The 17,626-nt window shown below is 38.2% G+C and overlaps 1 protein-coding gene across 21 annotated transcripts in view; it reads right to left on the bottom strand.

Annotated features, from left to right (window-relative positions):
* The window catches only part of EYA4 (EYA transcriptional coactivator and phosphatase 4), a 140,413-nt gene that overhangs the window by 9,305 nt on the left and 113,482 nt on the right, over positions 1-17,626 (bottom strand). For all 21 annotated transcript variants that reach the window (XM_058835091.1, XM_058835102.1, XM_058835106.1 and 18 more), the window contains 3 exons: positions 14,443-14,579; positions 12,845-12,928; positions 4,976-5,065 (listed from right to left, as the gene is read on the bottom strand). In XM_058835091.1, coding sequence (XP_058691074.1) covers positions 4,976-5,065; positions 12,845-12,928; positions 14,443-14,579 — 311 coding nt within the window. The remainder of the gene's footprint in view (positions 1-4,975; positions 5,066-12,844; positions 12,929-14,442; positions 14,580-17,626) is intronic.

Here is a 17,626-nt window from a genome sequence, read left to right as displayed (position 1 = left end):
AAGAGACTTTTACTCGAATGAACCAAGTTAAAAAAAAAAGGGCAATTTTGTATAAAACAAATACATTTCATTTAATATTCAAATACATGATTTCATTGCATCACATAAGCAATCATAATTTAAAATATCAGGTCAAAGCAAAAAAGAAAAGAGTTTCCAAGCTCTGCTCATGTGGCTTAATCCAGTAAGACAGGATAATAGAGCTGTGTTCAAGGAACAGGAATGAAGCACTCTTCCTCTCACTGGAGAAATAAAATTTTTTAGTTCTATCTGAGGAGATTATCTCGAGCTGTAGGGTATTTTAAAGAAGCTACTTTTGGATCTAAATAGCAGATGAAGAGAGAAAGTAAAGGGAATGTAGCAGCTGAAATAAAAAATTAGTTTCCTTTATTCATCATTTACACGCCAGAAAAATATACAACTATGCTTCACCCAGTGAAGCAGGAACTCAAATATCAGACAAAAAGCCCTACTGGGGAAAATTCTGACTCTCTATTTTGCAATACCTGGGCAATATCTAGCTTCCTAATCATCTTCACAGATTTCACTGGAACAGGTAGAAGTGTTAAATTAAAAAATTTGAAAACCATTCCTGTGGATATGAAGGTGTTCTCATGAAATGGAGGGCATACAAAAGCCTTGATGGATATGGAATGTCTGCTGCTGTTAGGGTTGTGTTAAGCCTTTCAGCTACATTGCTTCAGCCTTGAAAACTCTAAGTTACTGTTCTGCTGATAATTTCATTATTAAGTTAAATATGAGTGGGTGTCAAAGGCTCAGCAGTTTAATTTTTTCTGTCACACAGTTCATTCACTGTGATTCTGTGATTGACTCCAGAAACAGGATTAGGGGACCATGCAGTTTTCTGATTACTCACCCCCTTGTCCCTGCAAGAAGGTTGTTAACTAAACAGGAGATCAAACCCAACAGCACTCTCCAACTTCCTCCTTTTCCCCTTTCTCTTCTCCTCTGGATCTATGGCTCCTCTCCTCTCTACATGCTGGCAATACACATTTTCTGACCAACAAACAAGCTCAGGTGCCCGTCAACCCTTGTCTTCTTTTACTTTGTTGTCTTGTTTACTCATCTACTTCAACTAAGACATTTACCTTTTACAAACTCACTTACATGGTGTGGAAAAAGCTTGCCATAAACAAAGAAAAAGCAGGGAGTTTGAGCAGATTTGACATAGTTCTCCACTTTTCTCAAAAGAAACAGAAAACTGCTGGCACAACACTGCATCTGAGTTTGCTTGTAAATGATGCCAAACAGTTAAAGGAAAAAAGGAAAGAAAGCAAGCTCTCTGTCAATTTAAATATTAAGTTAAAGTACTTTTCACATCAGCTACAGTACTGGTTAAGCTCAAATCACAGTGGCTGTCAGTGCAATGTCAAAACTAAGAAACATAAAAATACACTTCCTATTAGAGCAAACACAGGAAAGGAATCTAGGTATAATATCTTGCTTTTGCTTGAAGCAATGCTAATTTAAATTATATCTAAGTGCAGTCAATTATTTGCAGCAATTTTTAGAGCCTGAAAATTTGAGAGTAAAGAATCAACATATCATCTGTAACACATCGTCCTGGACTGGACAGTAATTTCATTATTCAGTAAAAACACTGACTTACCATGCTGAACACAAAACTATTATTAATGAGTATGAATGCATATTCAGCACTATGCTTACTTAGGCTATACAGAATACATATTTCTCAGTCTCAGCTAAAACTAGTTTTACCTGCCTCCAAAATTCTGAGACTTACCTAAAACCTTTTTTAAATTTTTAATTTCTATTTCTAATGAGAAAAAAAGGGACAAAATATCCTTTAAATATGGTAGGATAATGATAAAAATGGAAATATAACTCAGTTTGTTTGAAATGAATACTCTTTTTTTTTCTTCTTCATTGACCTGAGAGTGGAGAGGAATAATGGAGTTGGAAGATTCATGTCTGAATTACTATTTGCAATTTCCAGAATTTTTTCTTGGTGTACATAATAGGCCTTACCAACATTTCTAAATGCTGTCTTAAAATTAATACTGAGATATGAAGAAAAACTCGATTTTATTCCTCACCTGGTTAAAAAAAGAATGCCTTAGTTTGGCTATTATTATAAATTTGAGTCCCGTCTCTAAGCATTGTTTAGGCACGTGAAACTTCTGGAGCACCAGACTCCTATTTTCATGGCGAAATACCAACTGCCCTCCCAAGCAATACTTCTCAAGCTAACTAAAATTTATACCCTGAGAATGCAATAGCTGGAGAACAGCCTAGCCTGAAATAAAAGTGCAGCTTGGCTGATTAGAACATGGGTTACTGGGTCAGCAGGGAATGTCTCAGCAGATCGGAATTTCTGCATCAGCAGTCGTTGCAGTGAGACAGATTTGCATAGAGGAAGGAAAACTTTATTTTTGTATGTGATAACTTCAACAACTTGGTTATTATTCCTAGAACCCACTATGTGATGTTTGTAATCAAGAAAGACGGGGGAAAAAAGAAGTTTATAGGACGCAGTGACTGGAGTACATATTACAGGAATACTGGTTCAGGAGTACTTAACAGCTGTTGTGTCCAGAGCCACGAGGTTTACTGTGGGCTGAAGATGAAAGCAAGACAGAAGGTACAGGACCTGCGGGATCACCACCAAAAAAGTGACGTGATGAGCAGATAAGCAATCTACCTGCCTAGAGAATAAAGGCCTGTCTCACTTCCTCCAGTGAGAACTGAAGGTCTGCTGGCTTGATGGCCATGCTCATCAGCAGCCCAGCACTCATTTCTGCTCCTCTGGGGGAGGACGGAGAGAGGAGGACAGAGAAAGAGAGATGGGGAGAGGAGGGGAGGTCCCAAGTCAGACTCTGGGAATTCTCAGAATTCATTATACATTCATCATGCAGATGCACTGTAATACTCAGTAATGGCCATGTTCTCTGCAAATAGATTTAAACAGACAGGTTTATTCATCAGCATGTTAAAGGATGTCTCTACATACCTGGGCACTTTATCCTACTTGCTAAGAAGATAGAAAATTGCTGGTCTTCTCACACATACCAAAATGTACGCATGTAACTCATTTCAGCACATGAACTTTGAAATTTTGGTAATTTTGTATGAGAGTTTTGAGACTAAGATGAATTCTGGGCCATAAAATACTAAATTTCTTGTAGAAATTGTGATTATTAAATACATATATAAATTGCTTTTAATCAAATCAAACTGATTGATTTACGAGACTCTCTAAGACTGCTCCCAAGTAGTATTTTTTGATTTATCTAAAACTGGGAACTGTTCAAGCTCTGGAATGAGCTGGCATGTCAGTTTTTGGACAGTGTATTAAAACCATCCTATGAAGATTAGCCAAAATATAATGATCCACCTATGACAGCTGAACTTGTGGTCTACAGACAAAATAAATAATGAAAGGAATGAAGTTTCGTGGCCATAAGCAAGAATAAAGAGGCATGGAAAGAGGGCAAAGCTCCATTTTGCTGAACTCTTCCACCTGAACTCAGCACAACATTGAAGAGCAGATTCTACAGAATGTCTTAAATTTTATTCATGCCATATAAAATCTGAACATGCAGGGGGAAAAGGTTTGCTAAAAAAAAAAAAAAAATTAAGAAATGCTTTGAAAAATTTATTTGGAATCTCCCTGGTACAGGACACCAGGGATTCATTCATTGAATTTACCTGCATTGTCAAGAGATGGACAATCCTCACTAGGACTGCAATAAAGCAAACACTGGGAAAGCCATGTCCAAGGCTTTACCTTCTTAAGTTTCTGCTGCTGCAAGGAGGAAGTGCAGTTCAGGTGTGGGGTTAAGTAGATTCTGGTTTCTTGACTTAAAAAGAGCTAAGAATAAATGAGTTCTGCAAGGGATGGCTAAGACAACCACAGACTGGTATCTTCTGCTTTTCTTACTGATGAAGGAACTACTTCATGAAGGAACAAAAGACAAAATCCACATCCCAGTGGATAGAAAAATTTCATTTATCTTTATTTTGTCTCCTCACTCACCAGAGACCTTTCTCTGGGATTCTAAACAAAACCTCAGAGTCCTCCAGCTCCCATTCATGAGAAGCATCTGTCCATGGAGGGAAGTTTTGTATCTACTCTGAGTAAGAAAACAACCATTAGACCAGCAGAAGGTCTGAAAAGCCCCTAGGTTAATTTCAAAACTGTTTTTCTACCCCATGTCTTGACACACATGGTTGTAGGCTGTCACAGTCCATGTTAACAGATTCGGACTCTAAGAGTGAAATAAAAAGCCTGTGAAGCCCAGCTGACAAGCCTGCTTCCCAGACCACTGTCCCTGTGAGAGTCCATCCATTCTGACAGGTGAGCTGCCCACAGAGGGCACTTCCTAGGAAGAGGTCTCTCTCTTTTCTGACCAATTGCCAGATTATATTCCCTGGGTATATTGTGACAGCACATTGGCTGCCTGGTTACCTTGGGAAGAGACATCACTGATCAGGACATCTATCCCAGTCCCAGCTCTCTGGTGTTGCATTCCTTGAGGTAAATGAAGAATATTCTACATTTGAACAAGTAATAGGGGCCTGTAGCCAAAAGGCTGCTCAGGTATGTCAAGAGAAGAATAGCCCCTTCTGGTCAGATGAGGGCACCCACTGAAAGCAAATGAATATAGAGAACTTCAAGAGAAGAATGTGAGGCATGTATGTTACCACCCTGGAGATGACAGCACACAGCTTTACACACATGGAAACCAAAAAAGATGGCTACAGGACAAAGAAAGGAATGGGTAGTTTACAGATTCTCTCTCTCACTAAGTTTCACAGAAGGACTCTGGTGCCGCTGGAAGCCAATGCCACCTGGCTAACCTCTCTCTGCTTAGAGTATGACAAACCCAAAGACCACACAGGCATAAATGTCACACAAAATAAACACTAATGCACAACAAATCCAATAAGTTAAAAATCGGGAATACCAGGCTAGCATTCTTTTGACTCTTACCTCTAAATCATTAAAAAATAAATGTGTGTCAGCAAGATTAAAAATCATTTCTTCCATTCGCAGTCCAAGGGTCACTGCCATGGGTGGATCCTTAAAAAAACAAAAAACAAGGTTAGCTAATTACATATCTCTAACTTATATTAGAATTACTTTAAAAATTGATGTATACAAAGTGTTTTGAAAAATCAACACTGTACGGAATTTCTCTGAAATCCAGTATTAAGCTATTTTAATATAATTCTATAAGAAGACACTGCTGAACCTGTTTGTGAAAAAATTCTGACAGCTGTGGATGTTGAAAACTTTTTTTTTTTTTTAAAGCTGAGCAATTTGCAACCTGGCTGAACTGATAAGAACAAACCCCGTGGCTGTAAACATATACATAAACGTAAACATAAACAATTATAAAGACTGAAAATAGAGACAGCGCTTTTCAAAAAAGATGTATGCAGGAACATACACTCCTGTGGAAAGCAGGTATAAGTTTGTTGTTTGCTACAGATCATCCCTTCATTGCTGATGAAACACAGGAATCCTGTCCCTGGATAAGATTAATTCAAAATGCTGCATTTGTTTGTGGGTCGTCTTTCACACTATCAAATTGCTCTGCCTCAGCAAGACCCCACAAACCTAGCAATCTGCAATAACACTGTCTGAGATCATTAAGCTAAGGCAAGATAATCAATTTAACTTTTCTAGGTCTGCTAGGAGACAGGTAAAGCAGATTTGTGTTTCCTAACATTTGGTTTAGAGTAACGGTCCCTTGATGCTTTGCCTTCTCATCAAAAAAAATGAAAACAAAATAAAAAAAATGATAATTTAAACTCTGATTGACAAGAGCAAGTTTTCAGAAATCCCTTCTTAAATACCTTGAGATTTAAAGTCTAAATATTTACCAGCATGTAGCAACAAAATTTCACAAAACCTCAAATGACCATTTGTTTGCATTAGGATGAAAGGCTTCCCAACCAGGATCAGACACTCACTACTCCAGGGCTTTGCAATGACAGAATAAAAGATGGTTTTTGCATTCAAGCACTTAATAACTAATGGCAAAATCTGAAACACTGACATACTTTGACTCTTGCTCATGAAAAAGTCATACTTGAAGGGGAGAATATTATTCAAGAAGTTGTAATGATCCAAAGTTAAACCCAATTATCTGGCAGTGAAAGGAAATATTTTTATGTTGACCCTTGAACTGGTCTAGACTACCTTTCAGATTCAAAAAACAAATGCAGTGCCCATGAACAGGATTTTATCCATTCTGTCCTCTGTAGTGTGTTCACGGATTTGAAAGTCACAGGGCTGGAGGCAGCACCAAATACAAAGGTCAGATTTCCAAGAGGATGATTAAGGAACACCACTGACAAATTAGAAAAACTCACGTTAGGCACCGAGAACACGAATCACCAAAATACCCTGGACTCATGAGATTCCTCATCAAGCCATAACGCTTTTATCGTCATCACATATAAACACGTGTTTGTATCTTTCATTTGTGTTTCTTTTCTGTGTATTGTAAACTAGAAACCTTTTCTCCCTAGATACAGTATAACAGAGTATTTGCAATATGTTTTTTTACCTCAGTTCTATGAACACAAAGGCATGTGCATAATTTTATGCACAAGTGGTAACTCATTATTATTTATATAAGTTATTTGCTGGAGTGCTTCCAAAACTGGAATCTCAGACTTAATTCTCAGCCTCTCTTTTACCCCTTTCTAGGCAGAAGCAGACTTGAACACAAAAATTTCCTGTAATGTTTCTGTTATAATTCAATTTGTTTTTACAGAAACTACCAACTATGTATGACAATTTCCTGCCTTACTTAGTATAGTTGAAAGATGTAAATGTGACAAAGCTCTTACAATTTTCTTATTAATAGTAGTTTTGTAACCAATTATGCCTGACTATTACTATTAAAATTATATTTCCTACATTCCTGTTTTGACAAAGGCATGAGAAGGCTATTGCTAGGCACAGTACACAAAATAAAACAAAGCAAAGCAAAGGGAATTAATTTCAGTGTAGCATAAAATCACTATGGGATCTCCCTGTAACAATTTCTGCAAGGGAGAATTGCTGGAATTGAATTCTCAAGATATGAACAATTATTCTCTTAACAAATTGGTCAAAACTTTGCACTGCAACTGTTTAACAAGAATTAAATATCATGTTCCATCCAGCTCTTGCCAAGTTCTTTCCTTCACATACAAAAATAGACAAGAAAGCAGATTTGTAAGGGTCGTGTCTTGTGGTTTTCTAGTGTTTGCACAATATGGAGGAACATGACAATCACCATTTTACTGTCTTGGAAAGCCTTGTTTCTAGCCTGAAACAGAAGTTACAGACTGATTCAAGTGGCACAAAGGACTGAGTATTGAAAAGAAAGCAAGAAACTTACACTTGATACGGATCTTAGCACAGAAAATTGAATAACTTAGTAAGAGGCAGACTGAACTTCTGGCAAAATTGTATTTTGTGCTACTCTGCACAAGCACACACAACAGAGGGAAAAATGATTAAAAAAAAAATCTGGAAGTTTTCCCCAGATAATTCACAGAACAAAGAACAATTCTTTGGCCTGCAGAGGTATGATGTTAGCCAGATATCATTAGTATGCAGAAGAATCAAGACCAGCTACAACACTTCTGTACACCTAAATACAAATTACTTAAGTTATGTTAGGATGAAGGTACTAAACTGGAGCCAGACTGTCTGTCTGTGGACTTCTGTACCAGACTGGTCCATCCATTGGAATGTCTTCTGGGAGACTAGATAAAAATATCCTGGGAGGACCAATACTTAAATGTTTTGATCAAAAGGAGAGTAACTGGAATAAAGCCCGAAAAGCTGAGTATCCATTAGTGGAAGAAATCTATTTAATACTGTCTTGGAATGTCAGGTTTCAGCACATGTTCAAAATAATTTCATTTCTTGGGAGAAAAACTGCAAACTCCAAACTGACTTTAATAAAACCTTGCAAAACAAAGAGATAAATAGACTGACAAGTAGATTCATTGTGAAAGGAATTTGCATGCATGAAGCCCTAAAAATAAGAAAGAAAACAAGCAAAGTTTTAAGAAGCGATTTTCAACAGGTGGCTGTCCTGAACAGATTTAAATCAAAACTGACTTGGGAAAAAGTGGAAATGCTCAAGTTGAGCACCAGTATTTTGGCTTAAAGAGACTTCCCTACATTATGTAGGAATCTCAGATTTAAGTTCAGCCCTCACTCTCACTTGTCCCAGGAGAAATTCATATGGGTGGCAATGGAGGAAGAGAACACATCTCTTCTTAATAACCATAGCTGGTGGCTGATGAAGGAAAACTCACGTACTCCATAGGGAGTTTCTGTTCCACGCTCTCTAGAAGGCAGTAGGAAAATCAACTCAGAGGTCTCAGACAAGGAGGGAGTGAATGGAGAGGACAACTGGAGGTGATGAGAGATACACTATTAATACAGGTGGACAAGAGAATATTTATGAGTGAATTTGGGAATGTCATCATGGCTGTTAATGGTGACAAAGCTTTTCTATTTAATGACCAGACAAGCAGACAGTGAGTAGTAAAAAGCTTCTGAGCCATTTCCAGAGAAGAGCACAAGGTTAATGAGGCTTCCCTGACAATCTTCTGTCATTTGCAATGTTAAAAAAGTGGCAAAATATGATCATCAAATGTGGATTTCTTTTGATATTTGCACTTGCAAATCACATTCTCCATCTTCCAAGCTTGCAAAGGAACTCTATTCTTTTTTTTAAATGGTTGCACTTTGAGTCACAGCATTTATCTGGGAATCCTTGCCCTCTGGATTGACCTGGGAGAAATGAATGAAATATAAGCGCTTGGAGCTAGACAGAAGTCCAACTTAATCATCCTTCAAACAGCAAGTATAACTGGAATGCAATGGAACAAAGAATACACACTGTTCACAGGGACTAAGAGTGTACCTCATAAACTTTTAAGAGATGATGACATCTCCTAACACATGTCCTGTCACATCAACAAATGCTCACTTAAGAGCTCAGCATTGTAGAAAACCATATCTGTCAACTGGTGCTCAGCTGCAAAAACCATCATCATCCACACAAGTCATAATATAACAGCCCCAATGCCAATGTTCACAATTTGCTACCGCAGTAAATAATTAAAAATAGAAGTGTACTGGTTTCATGAAGTACAATGCAGATGATCAAATGAGCTGAAAAGTGAGAGGTGATCTTACTGGAAGGCAGCACAGTTTCCCTGAAACCTAACACAGGTATAGTGTAGTTTTTATTCTCTTTCTATGTTAGCCCAGTAGAATAACCAATATGCCAGAGAGAAACAGCCACGGGTAGAAAACAGCATGGAATATTCTTCTGGGAAAGCTTTATGTTTTAAATGTAGAAGCGATACTCTGGCCAAAATCTGGCCAAATCTTTCCCAGTTCAGTTGGGTTTAAAGATATTCTCTACTTGGACCCAGATAAGCAGAAGCAATTTTCTCCATTTTTAAATGAGATACTTACAGCTGTATCCTTCAGCAAATCATTAATTCTGTTTTAACATGGCTATTACAAAATTTTGACATCAAATAATCATCCTAGAAAATTTTGACATGAAATAATTATCATACCATGCGAAGTGCTGAACAAGTATATACCAAGGAGAGTGTCTATTCTCAGCTTCATAAATCCTTAGGCATAAATCAGAAATCTGCTCTTCTCTCGACAAATATACAACCTGAAACTTGACTAGTGGATCCAGACCTTCCAAATATCTCTGCCAATGAAGGCCTCCTTGCCTAAGGAGATGCTGGTTTGACTTTCCTTTTTCTCTTCTACTCCAACCACTTGTTAAACTGTAGACATCTTTTGAAAGTGTTTACTTCTGGATACAACTGCAGCTCTCAAGTGCTCCTGCACTCACATGTGGATCCCTATGCCAGGCCATAATATGCTGCATCTCCTCTCACTGCATCCCTGTGCAGCCTGAACTGCAGCAGAACAGAAGGATTAGAAGACTGATTTCTGGGTTTTTTTAGCCAGGTACTTAAAGAAACAGGAAAAGCTGGAGAAAACAAAGAATGAAAGTATTCATATCCACGAGTACATGGGAAAGAACTGAATGTTACTTGCCTGTTTGTATATTCCCACTAGCTCTAAATTCAGCATCTCACTCCTTTTAAGTATAAAGTAAGAACTCTTGGCATGAGAAGTTGCCTTCCCTTAAAGCAATTTTTGCTTTGAAGACACACTATTCTCATGTAGAAAATTAAAAATTAAAGGGAAAATTCTCCTTGTCCTGCAAGGTTTTTTTTTTTTTTTTTTTTTTGTTTTATTTTTATGGTTTCTTTTTTTGTGATTTTTCTTGATTATATTATACAAAATGGGCTCATGAAATATATGTGGAAGAACTAGGTACTCACAGCTGAGCATATGTGTGACATTAGGTGCTTTTGCTTTCTAAAATTAGACAGCAAATCACCACAGTTAAATAATTTACTATCTCCACTATATTTAGGTTCTTTTTTCATTGTTAAGCAACTATTTTATACCACCTTTCCAAGACAAACAGCGCTCTCAGTAATTTTGAAAGACATACGTGCTAACAAGACTTCTGTTGACAACCTCACAATTCTTGAAGCATTTACTCTCATAGCAACTCAATTCTCATAACAATCCAATCTTCAGTCTGGATTAAGACCATGTACAAAGGAAATCATATGCAGAAAAGATAGGGACCATATGTGCCAAACATGTCATGTATCAGAGACTGAGTGAAGTCTATCTGTGGGAGTCTTCTCCCATTTCTAACCTCTTAGGCACTTATGCTGAGACATATCCCACCTTAAATTTAGGCAACACTACAATGACATGCAAAAGTTAAAGCCTACCCATTATAAGCTCTTCCTGTATTCCCTGCTCTAGCTTCCTTGTAGTCAACAATATTTATATTTGACTTTCACTGGTAATAACTCATCACACATGTTCTAGGTAAATGTGGCAATGACAGTCACTGCAGGAAGGAAAAAGTCTACAGGGTCTGGAGATGAATACCTTTCTCTACTTGTGTGGATAGAGAGAAAATACAAAAGAAAAAAGAGGGTTTTACTTAAGAACTTTGCAATTCCTTTCACTGAAGCACTTTTTGCTTCACTGTCATCCATGATATTTGTTTACTCTCTCGGCAGTATAATTACATTAATTTCACTAGTCCTCGAGACACTTTTAGTTTATATGAGACTTTATCTGCTGTCAGTACTACTGTGTGTAAATATGCCATTACTAATAAAACAAGAGAAATTACATTTCTGTTACTGTTTCCAAGACAGTTTTCAAAGTTATCCACAGATATTTTTTGAGTTACAAAATGTGATCTGACTTTTAAAGCTATGTGTTACAGTTGATTCATAAAACATCCAAAGGGCACAATCAAAAAAGAATGAAAGGAATAACTTTATTACTGTGAAAATTCAGCAAGTCCTGTGGTAGTCTATAGGCTACTCTCAGAGTGATACAAAAGTTATGTTTCTCTCTTGTTTTGATAACTATTAGCTGGAAATGGTTCTGACAAAGTCACTGTTGTTACAATGTCTGAAAAACAGCAGAAGAGGATTTCTTGACAGAGTACTGAAAAGTGCACACATCTGGCACTGTGAAGCTGCAAAGCAAGGAAGGCTGTTTTTTACAAGAGTACCTACCCTTATCTTAGCATTCCAGAAATTCAGATTTTGCACTTGGCCTGTGACTTTTCCTATTAACTTCCTTTTTTAATAACCACAAAAGGTTGATTGCATGAAAGACTGGCTCATCTCTACTTATATTCCACAGGCTCTGGCTTTGGACTTTTCTAACCCACTGGTAGAGGAGGGGATTGTGAAAAGCATTTCTATAAATGTTTCTCACATCCTTTTTTCAAGCATCTGATTCTGGCTGGAATAAAGACGCTGAAAACATGCTAAACAAGCCCCTTATCTGAGACAATATGGTTATGTTCTTAAAAAGAAGCACCTTTGCATCAATTTCACTTGAATAGCACAGCACAGAGAAAACAATGTATGTATGTACTGACATCTCCTTTATCCATTTTCCTCCTTCCTTGTTTTGATTTTTTGTTTTATCCAGGCCTTTACCTCTTCCATTGGTCTGCTCCTGTTGCTCCACACCAGACCCCTCTCACCTTGTCCAAGCAGCCATTCCCTGGACTGCCAGCACCAGCCCTAGAGCTCCTGCTCCTGCAGTCTGCCACTGCCTCGCTTTGCCTCCCTCACTCTTCTTCCTGCTCTCCCACTCACTGCTCCGTGACCTGAACTCCTTTTGGACTCATTGGAGGAGAGAGGATGCTTAAAACCACCTGGGAGAGGGTTTCACTCTCGACATTACTCACCCCAGAGCCAGCCAAGGGAACCAAAAATTCAGTGAAGAGGGTGGGGAGTCAAAGAACAACATCTGCAGCTGGCATTGAAATAAGTCAGACACTTACTCATCCTATTCATAAATTTCTTGGTAAATTCACCCACCAGCCCAGTTTGTTCTTTCTTTCTCTGCTCTTCAAGATACTGTCAGTTATTTCCACTTCTGCACTTCATCTATTATCTCCCTGAAATGACTCTTCCAACGCACATCAGGAACCTCATCCTTGTTCCTCTATAAATTCTCCTCTCATTTGCAGCATTTGCTTCAGCCCTGCCTCCTGCATTGTACTTTGGGTCTGTGTCTCATTTCTCTCCTTGACTTCTCCACCATGAAACCCTCTGAAAATGGGGTTTACTGTACACTTTAACTTCACCCATAGAAGCTATAAAGAACACAGAGGTGAAAAACACATACACAGTCAGGCCAGATAGGTGCAGTGAATTGACACAAAATTCACAGCTCACATACCTTGCCATACTTCTGTGCATACGATCCTGTAAGCAGCGAATGAAAAACTATGATTGTTTCATCCAAATCCCAAACAAATACACGCTGAAAAAGGAATTGAGGAAAATATCATTGAACAAATAACATCACAGTCCCACCACCCCACCACCCCCAGGGAGGCTAAAAGTCTCCCTGAGAAAACTCTAAGAGTCTTAAAAGTTTAACCAAGTACTTATTAACTGAGCAGATTTTCTCTGATAATCAGCAACAGTAGTGTATCATGCATGGTAAAAAGCCAAAAAGCAATAAAAAAAGGTAAAAAGTAACTTCTTAACTCTTCAACTATTTCTTACTTGTTCTATAGAAAGCTTTTCACAAAAGCTCTGTAATACAGATTTCAGAATGTAATGGGTCAAATAATTGTAATGGATAAACAGTACTTTCAGATACTTCTCTGCAAGTCTTAGTGATTCAAGATTCTTTTTATTTCTACCATTTAACTAAAATCTTGGGTAGAAGTGCTATATGCCACTGCCATGTAGAATTTAAATAATACTGTAGGACAAAACCAATTATTTTAACTCAGTTTCTTTCATTAAATTTCACTCATTTTGATTATCACCGGTAAAAATAATAAAAAAAACCAAAACCCAAGCAACCAAAAGAAACTCTGAAATGTAAGAAGTTAGTTTCTTCACTGGAAAAATGAAATCCTTTGAAAAGTAAAAAAAAAAAAGAAAAAAAAAAAGAAAAAAAAAAAGTCTGTTTCTGCATAAAAGCAGTGGCATTTACAATAGTTTCTTAGCTCTGCAGAACACCCTGCTACCCCAGGAGGGGCCATGTGGACAGCCAAGTTCCAGCACCAATTTTGTGTTCTGCTGTAGCCAGGGCTGGTCAGTGAAGGCAGGGCAGTGGGGCAGGCCAGGGCTGCTGGCTCTCTGCGCTGCTCTGGGGGCAGCGGGGGACACACAGCACAGCTGGTGCCACAGCTGGAGTGTGACACACACAGGCACTCTGCTTCCCTCTTCAGCTCCTGCCACTGCAAGGCACCGCGTGGCCAGCACAACTGCAATGACTCTGCTGCCAAAGGTCAGCTCTGCTTGAAATTGTCATCCCATAGACCAGGCAGATGTGTTTCTTTGCTAAGGCACTGATCTTGCACATACTTAATCACAGCCATACTTCACTGAGGTAAGCTGCCTCTTTTGAGATCCGCTGATGTAACGTACAAGCACAAGCACAAACTGGCACCTAAATATTTAAAAGACTATGGCCAGATGATCCTGCATATTCATGTTGCATCCATAAATACATATAATTAAGCTGAGTGATATATTTGAGATTTCCTACTTCAAAAACTAAAAGAAAACATTACACTTTTGGGTGCAGATTTGTGGTTCTATTGCACGAGAAGCTGGCAGACACGTAATGCAGAACGGTAGTCTCATTGTGCATTTGGATTAAAACAGCTACTGCTCTCTGTTACATTCAGATAGTGAGACTGAGCCCATGATGTCTTCTAAAATGCTTTAAGCTATTTTCACAGCTGCAGTATTCAGAATTTACACTTCATCAGAGGAAACCTCCACATTAACATGCATCAATTACCACAGACATACCTCCAAGTCACTGTCCGGAGGGGGTGATGGATTATTCTTCCGCCCTCTACCCCGAGACTTTGACCCAGAACTCCTACATGTTCTCTCATCAAGATCTTTGATTGGCGTGGAGGGGCTCTGCACTGTGTCAAACTCCCCTGTAGAGTCAACCATTCATGTAAAAATTAGTGCTGGGCTTTTAAATAATTAACTTATTTTTCCTCAAAGTTCAACACATCTGTATGCAAACTCAATGACAGGAGACATGTAAAAATGTTGTATAAAAAGAATGTGGTTTGTCTTATGTAGATGGAATCAGTAGATGTCACACACACTTCTGACCTTACCAATGAAACACTATAAACCTTAGCAGAATAAGAAAAAATTAAAATGACACATATACATGTGCATATGCACAAATACACACCAGCCCAGGCAAAATATCAATATAGGCAAGAAAGATGTATTTCAGAAGTTACACTAATGGTTTCTCAAAACATGAAGTGCTTTTTAATTAAAGTAGTCAATTTCCCATGTTTTCAGTTCAGCTACACTTATTTCCAAATCCTGCTTTTCTTTTACCAAAATTCACTTGATGAATCCATGATCCAGAACAGCCTGGCAGCTTCCAGCTTCATGTCCTCCTCCCATGTCACACATCCTTACTAAAGTTCACTTTTTTTCCTTCACCATACCTCAGCCCACAAATTGTCAGAGGAAAGTCATAATATTAAATGCAATATTCTGGTTAGAACCTGAAAGTGGATGAAGTTGTACTTGCTGTGTTCTGATTGTCTTTCTCTAAGTCTGAGGCTTTGTGGGCTGTCACAGAGATGTGCTGGAAGGGCCTTTGATCTGGTATGGCGTAGCTGGTCTTAACCACACTCCAGCCCATCCCTGACTTACCCATTTAAGCTTAGCATCTTTAGCTTTCAAAACTCCTAGCAGTAAATGCAGTTTGGCTAGGTTCCCAAGTGATAAAAGACAAAAAAAGCCCAACCCTCCTACATCATTTATCCTATTAATAATGGTTTGATTTTTCTCCACTAAAGGAGGAAAGGGTACAGCTTTGATCTGACATCTACAACAGATTTTGATTCAAGTTAAGTCCTTGAGCTGTCTGTAACTGAGCATTTCTGGGCCATGGGTAATTGTTAGAAGTGCTCAGGATGGCAAATATGCAGAATAAATTAACACTTGTTACAAACATTTCCCAAAAGTCATCTATGATGCATCTGATTTTGAGTTTGAATATGATTTTTTTTTTCATTTTTGCTACAGAGCATCACTGAGTGTCCAGCAGATGAAGGAAATTGATTTTTCTGCTCTGTTCTGAACTTGCAAGACCATATCTGGAAAAACACACAGGTCCCCAAGTAGAAGAGAGATATTGTCCAACTGTCCAACTGGAGTTAGTCCAGGTGAGGGTCACCACAAATTAAATGGTCTGAGCATGTAGAGGCTTAGAGGCTAAGTGACTTTTCATGGAGGTATGCAGAGAAAGGACAAGACACGCAGGCAGACATCCCTACAGAATGGGGAGAGAGACAGTTCTTGTTGACTCATCATTTCTATTCCCAGCATGGTGTTGATGTCAGCAAGGTCACAGCAGGCAGTGAAGCAATCAATAAGGATCACATTATCTTGGCTCCTTCCCCACAAGAACAGGAAAATGTACTTGGGTAATTTCAAATGTAAAGAAGCATCCAAATCAGAATCCTTATGCAGCAAAAACCTACAATGGCTTTGAAACAAGTTCTGAGTGTGCAAGAGCTCTGTGCAAAAATTATTTCCTAGATTTTTCTGATGGATGGAAAAATTGTCCCAAACCAAACTCCCAGAAAGAAAAGGCAAAAACTAAGAAAGTGAAAATGAATGTTTACATTCTTACCACAAAAGTCTTATTTATAACACTGCAACGTATTACAACAAAATCAAGACTCATTTTCACAGTAATGTATTAAAACATCTGGTCTCAATAACTGTGTTTATTCTAATCTACCAAAAATAAAATATAACCCACTTCCCTCTCCCCCTCCCCGCCCTGTTCTAAATCTTCTCTGGAATTGCCCAACAACTGAAGTAAATAACTCCAATTTTCATTTAGCATTAGCCATTACCAGTTGCTCTAGGCTTCTGCTTGGGCCAATGCTGTACATGATGGCATAATTATCTATTAATCAGTACTGTAACTAATCGCTGTTCCTTGTAAAATCTAGATATTTAAAGCCAACTTTATTTCATTACACTAATCTCTAAATCAGAATGAGCAGCTGTCTCTTACTTGAGTGCAAGGTATGCATCTATTTTAGAACTGCAGAAGTCAGTGGTGCTTGTTTTTTTAAACAACTGTAGGCTTAACTGCTTGATTTGCTTTTTACCAACAGCAGCCTAAAGGAGAAACTGCACTTTTCTTATCCTCTGTTTGCTTTTGAAATGAGGTCAATGTTGATAAAATGAAAACTTAATAAAAATTCAGCCCTGTAACATAAAAGAATGTGAGAAATTCTAGTACCAATGAGTACTGAAAAAATTGCCATCATGAAAAGCTCCTACTGCAGCTCCGAATAGACAGAAATTTTAATAACAATATTTGAAATTTTTTAGCTTTTTCAATATTCAACACATGCCTAATAAATATACCTCATGGTCTCTTCACACTGGGACTGTGAGCAGTGCCAGTGATCCAAGGAAACAGGAAGAAAATGTTAAAACCAGAATATGGAATGACCTATTTTTCACAGATATTCTTACACATACTCATACACTTGAATATGAAGTTTTTCATGCTTTTCATGCTGTGGAGACCTTGCAGCAGCTTCAGTTAGAGGACAGGGAATTACAGCACCAAGTTACAAAGGGAATTACGGCACCCCATTACAAATGGAGGTGGTCTTTCATATCCAGGACATTGTTTTCCACCTCTAGTTCAATGATGTGAACACCCCCTTCTCCTTGTTAAAACACAGTTCTACGACTTAAGAAGGAAAAAAAAGAGTTTGTACAGTCTGAATATAAACCTAATGCTATCTCCCAGAAAAGCTGCAAAGGGTGACTTCATTGTGGATACCAAATTAAGCTTTGCTGCATTCCAGTAATGGAACAGGAGCTAATATCCTACGGTGATTTGCCTCCCCTAGCCCTGGATATATCACAGCAAGGTGCCTTCACATGAAGCTTTTATTCAGGCCTATATTCTCTGCTA

This window comes from Poecile atricapillus, chromosome 3 (assembly GCF_030490865.1).
Source record: "Poecile atricapillus isolate bPoeAtr1 chromosome 3, bPoeAtr1.hap1, whole genome shotgun sequence".
Classification (NCBI taxonomy): Eukaryota; Metazoa; Chordata; class Aves; order Passeriformes; family Paridae; genus Poecile; species Poecile atricapillus.
Note: the sequence above shows the minus strand (reverse complement) of the source record. Positions and strands in the feature narration are given on the sequence as shown.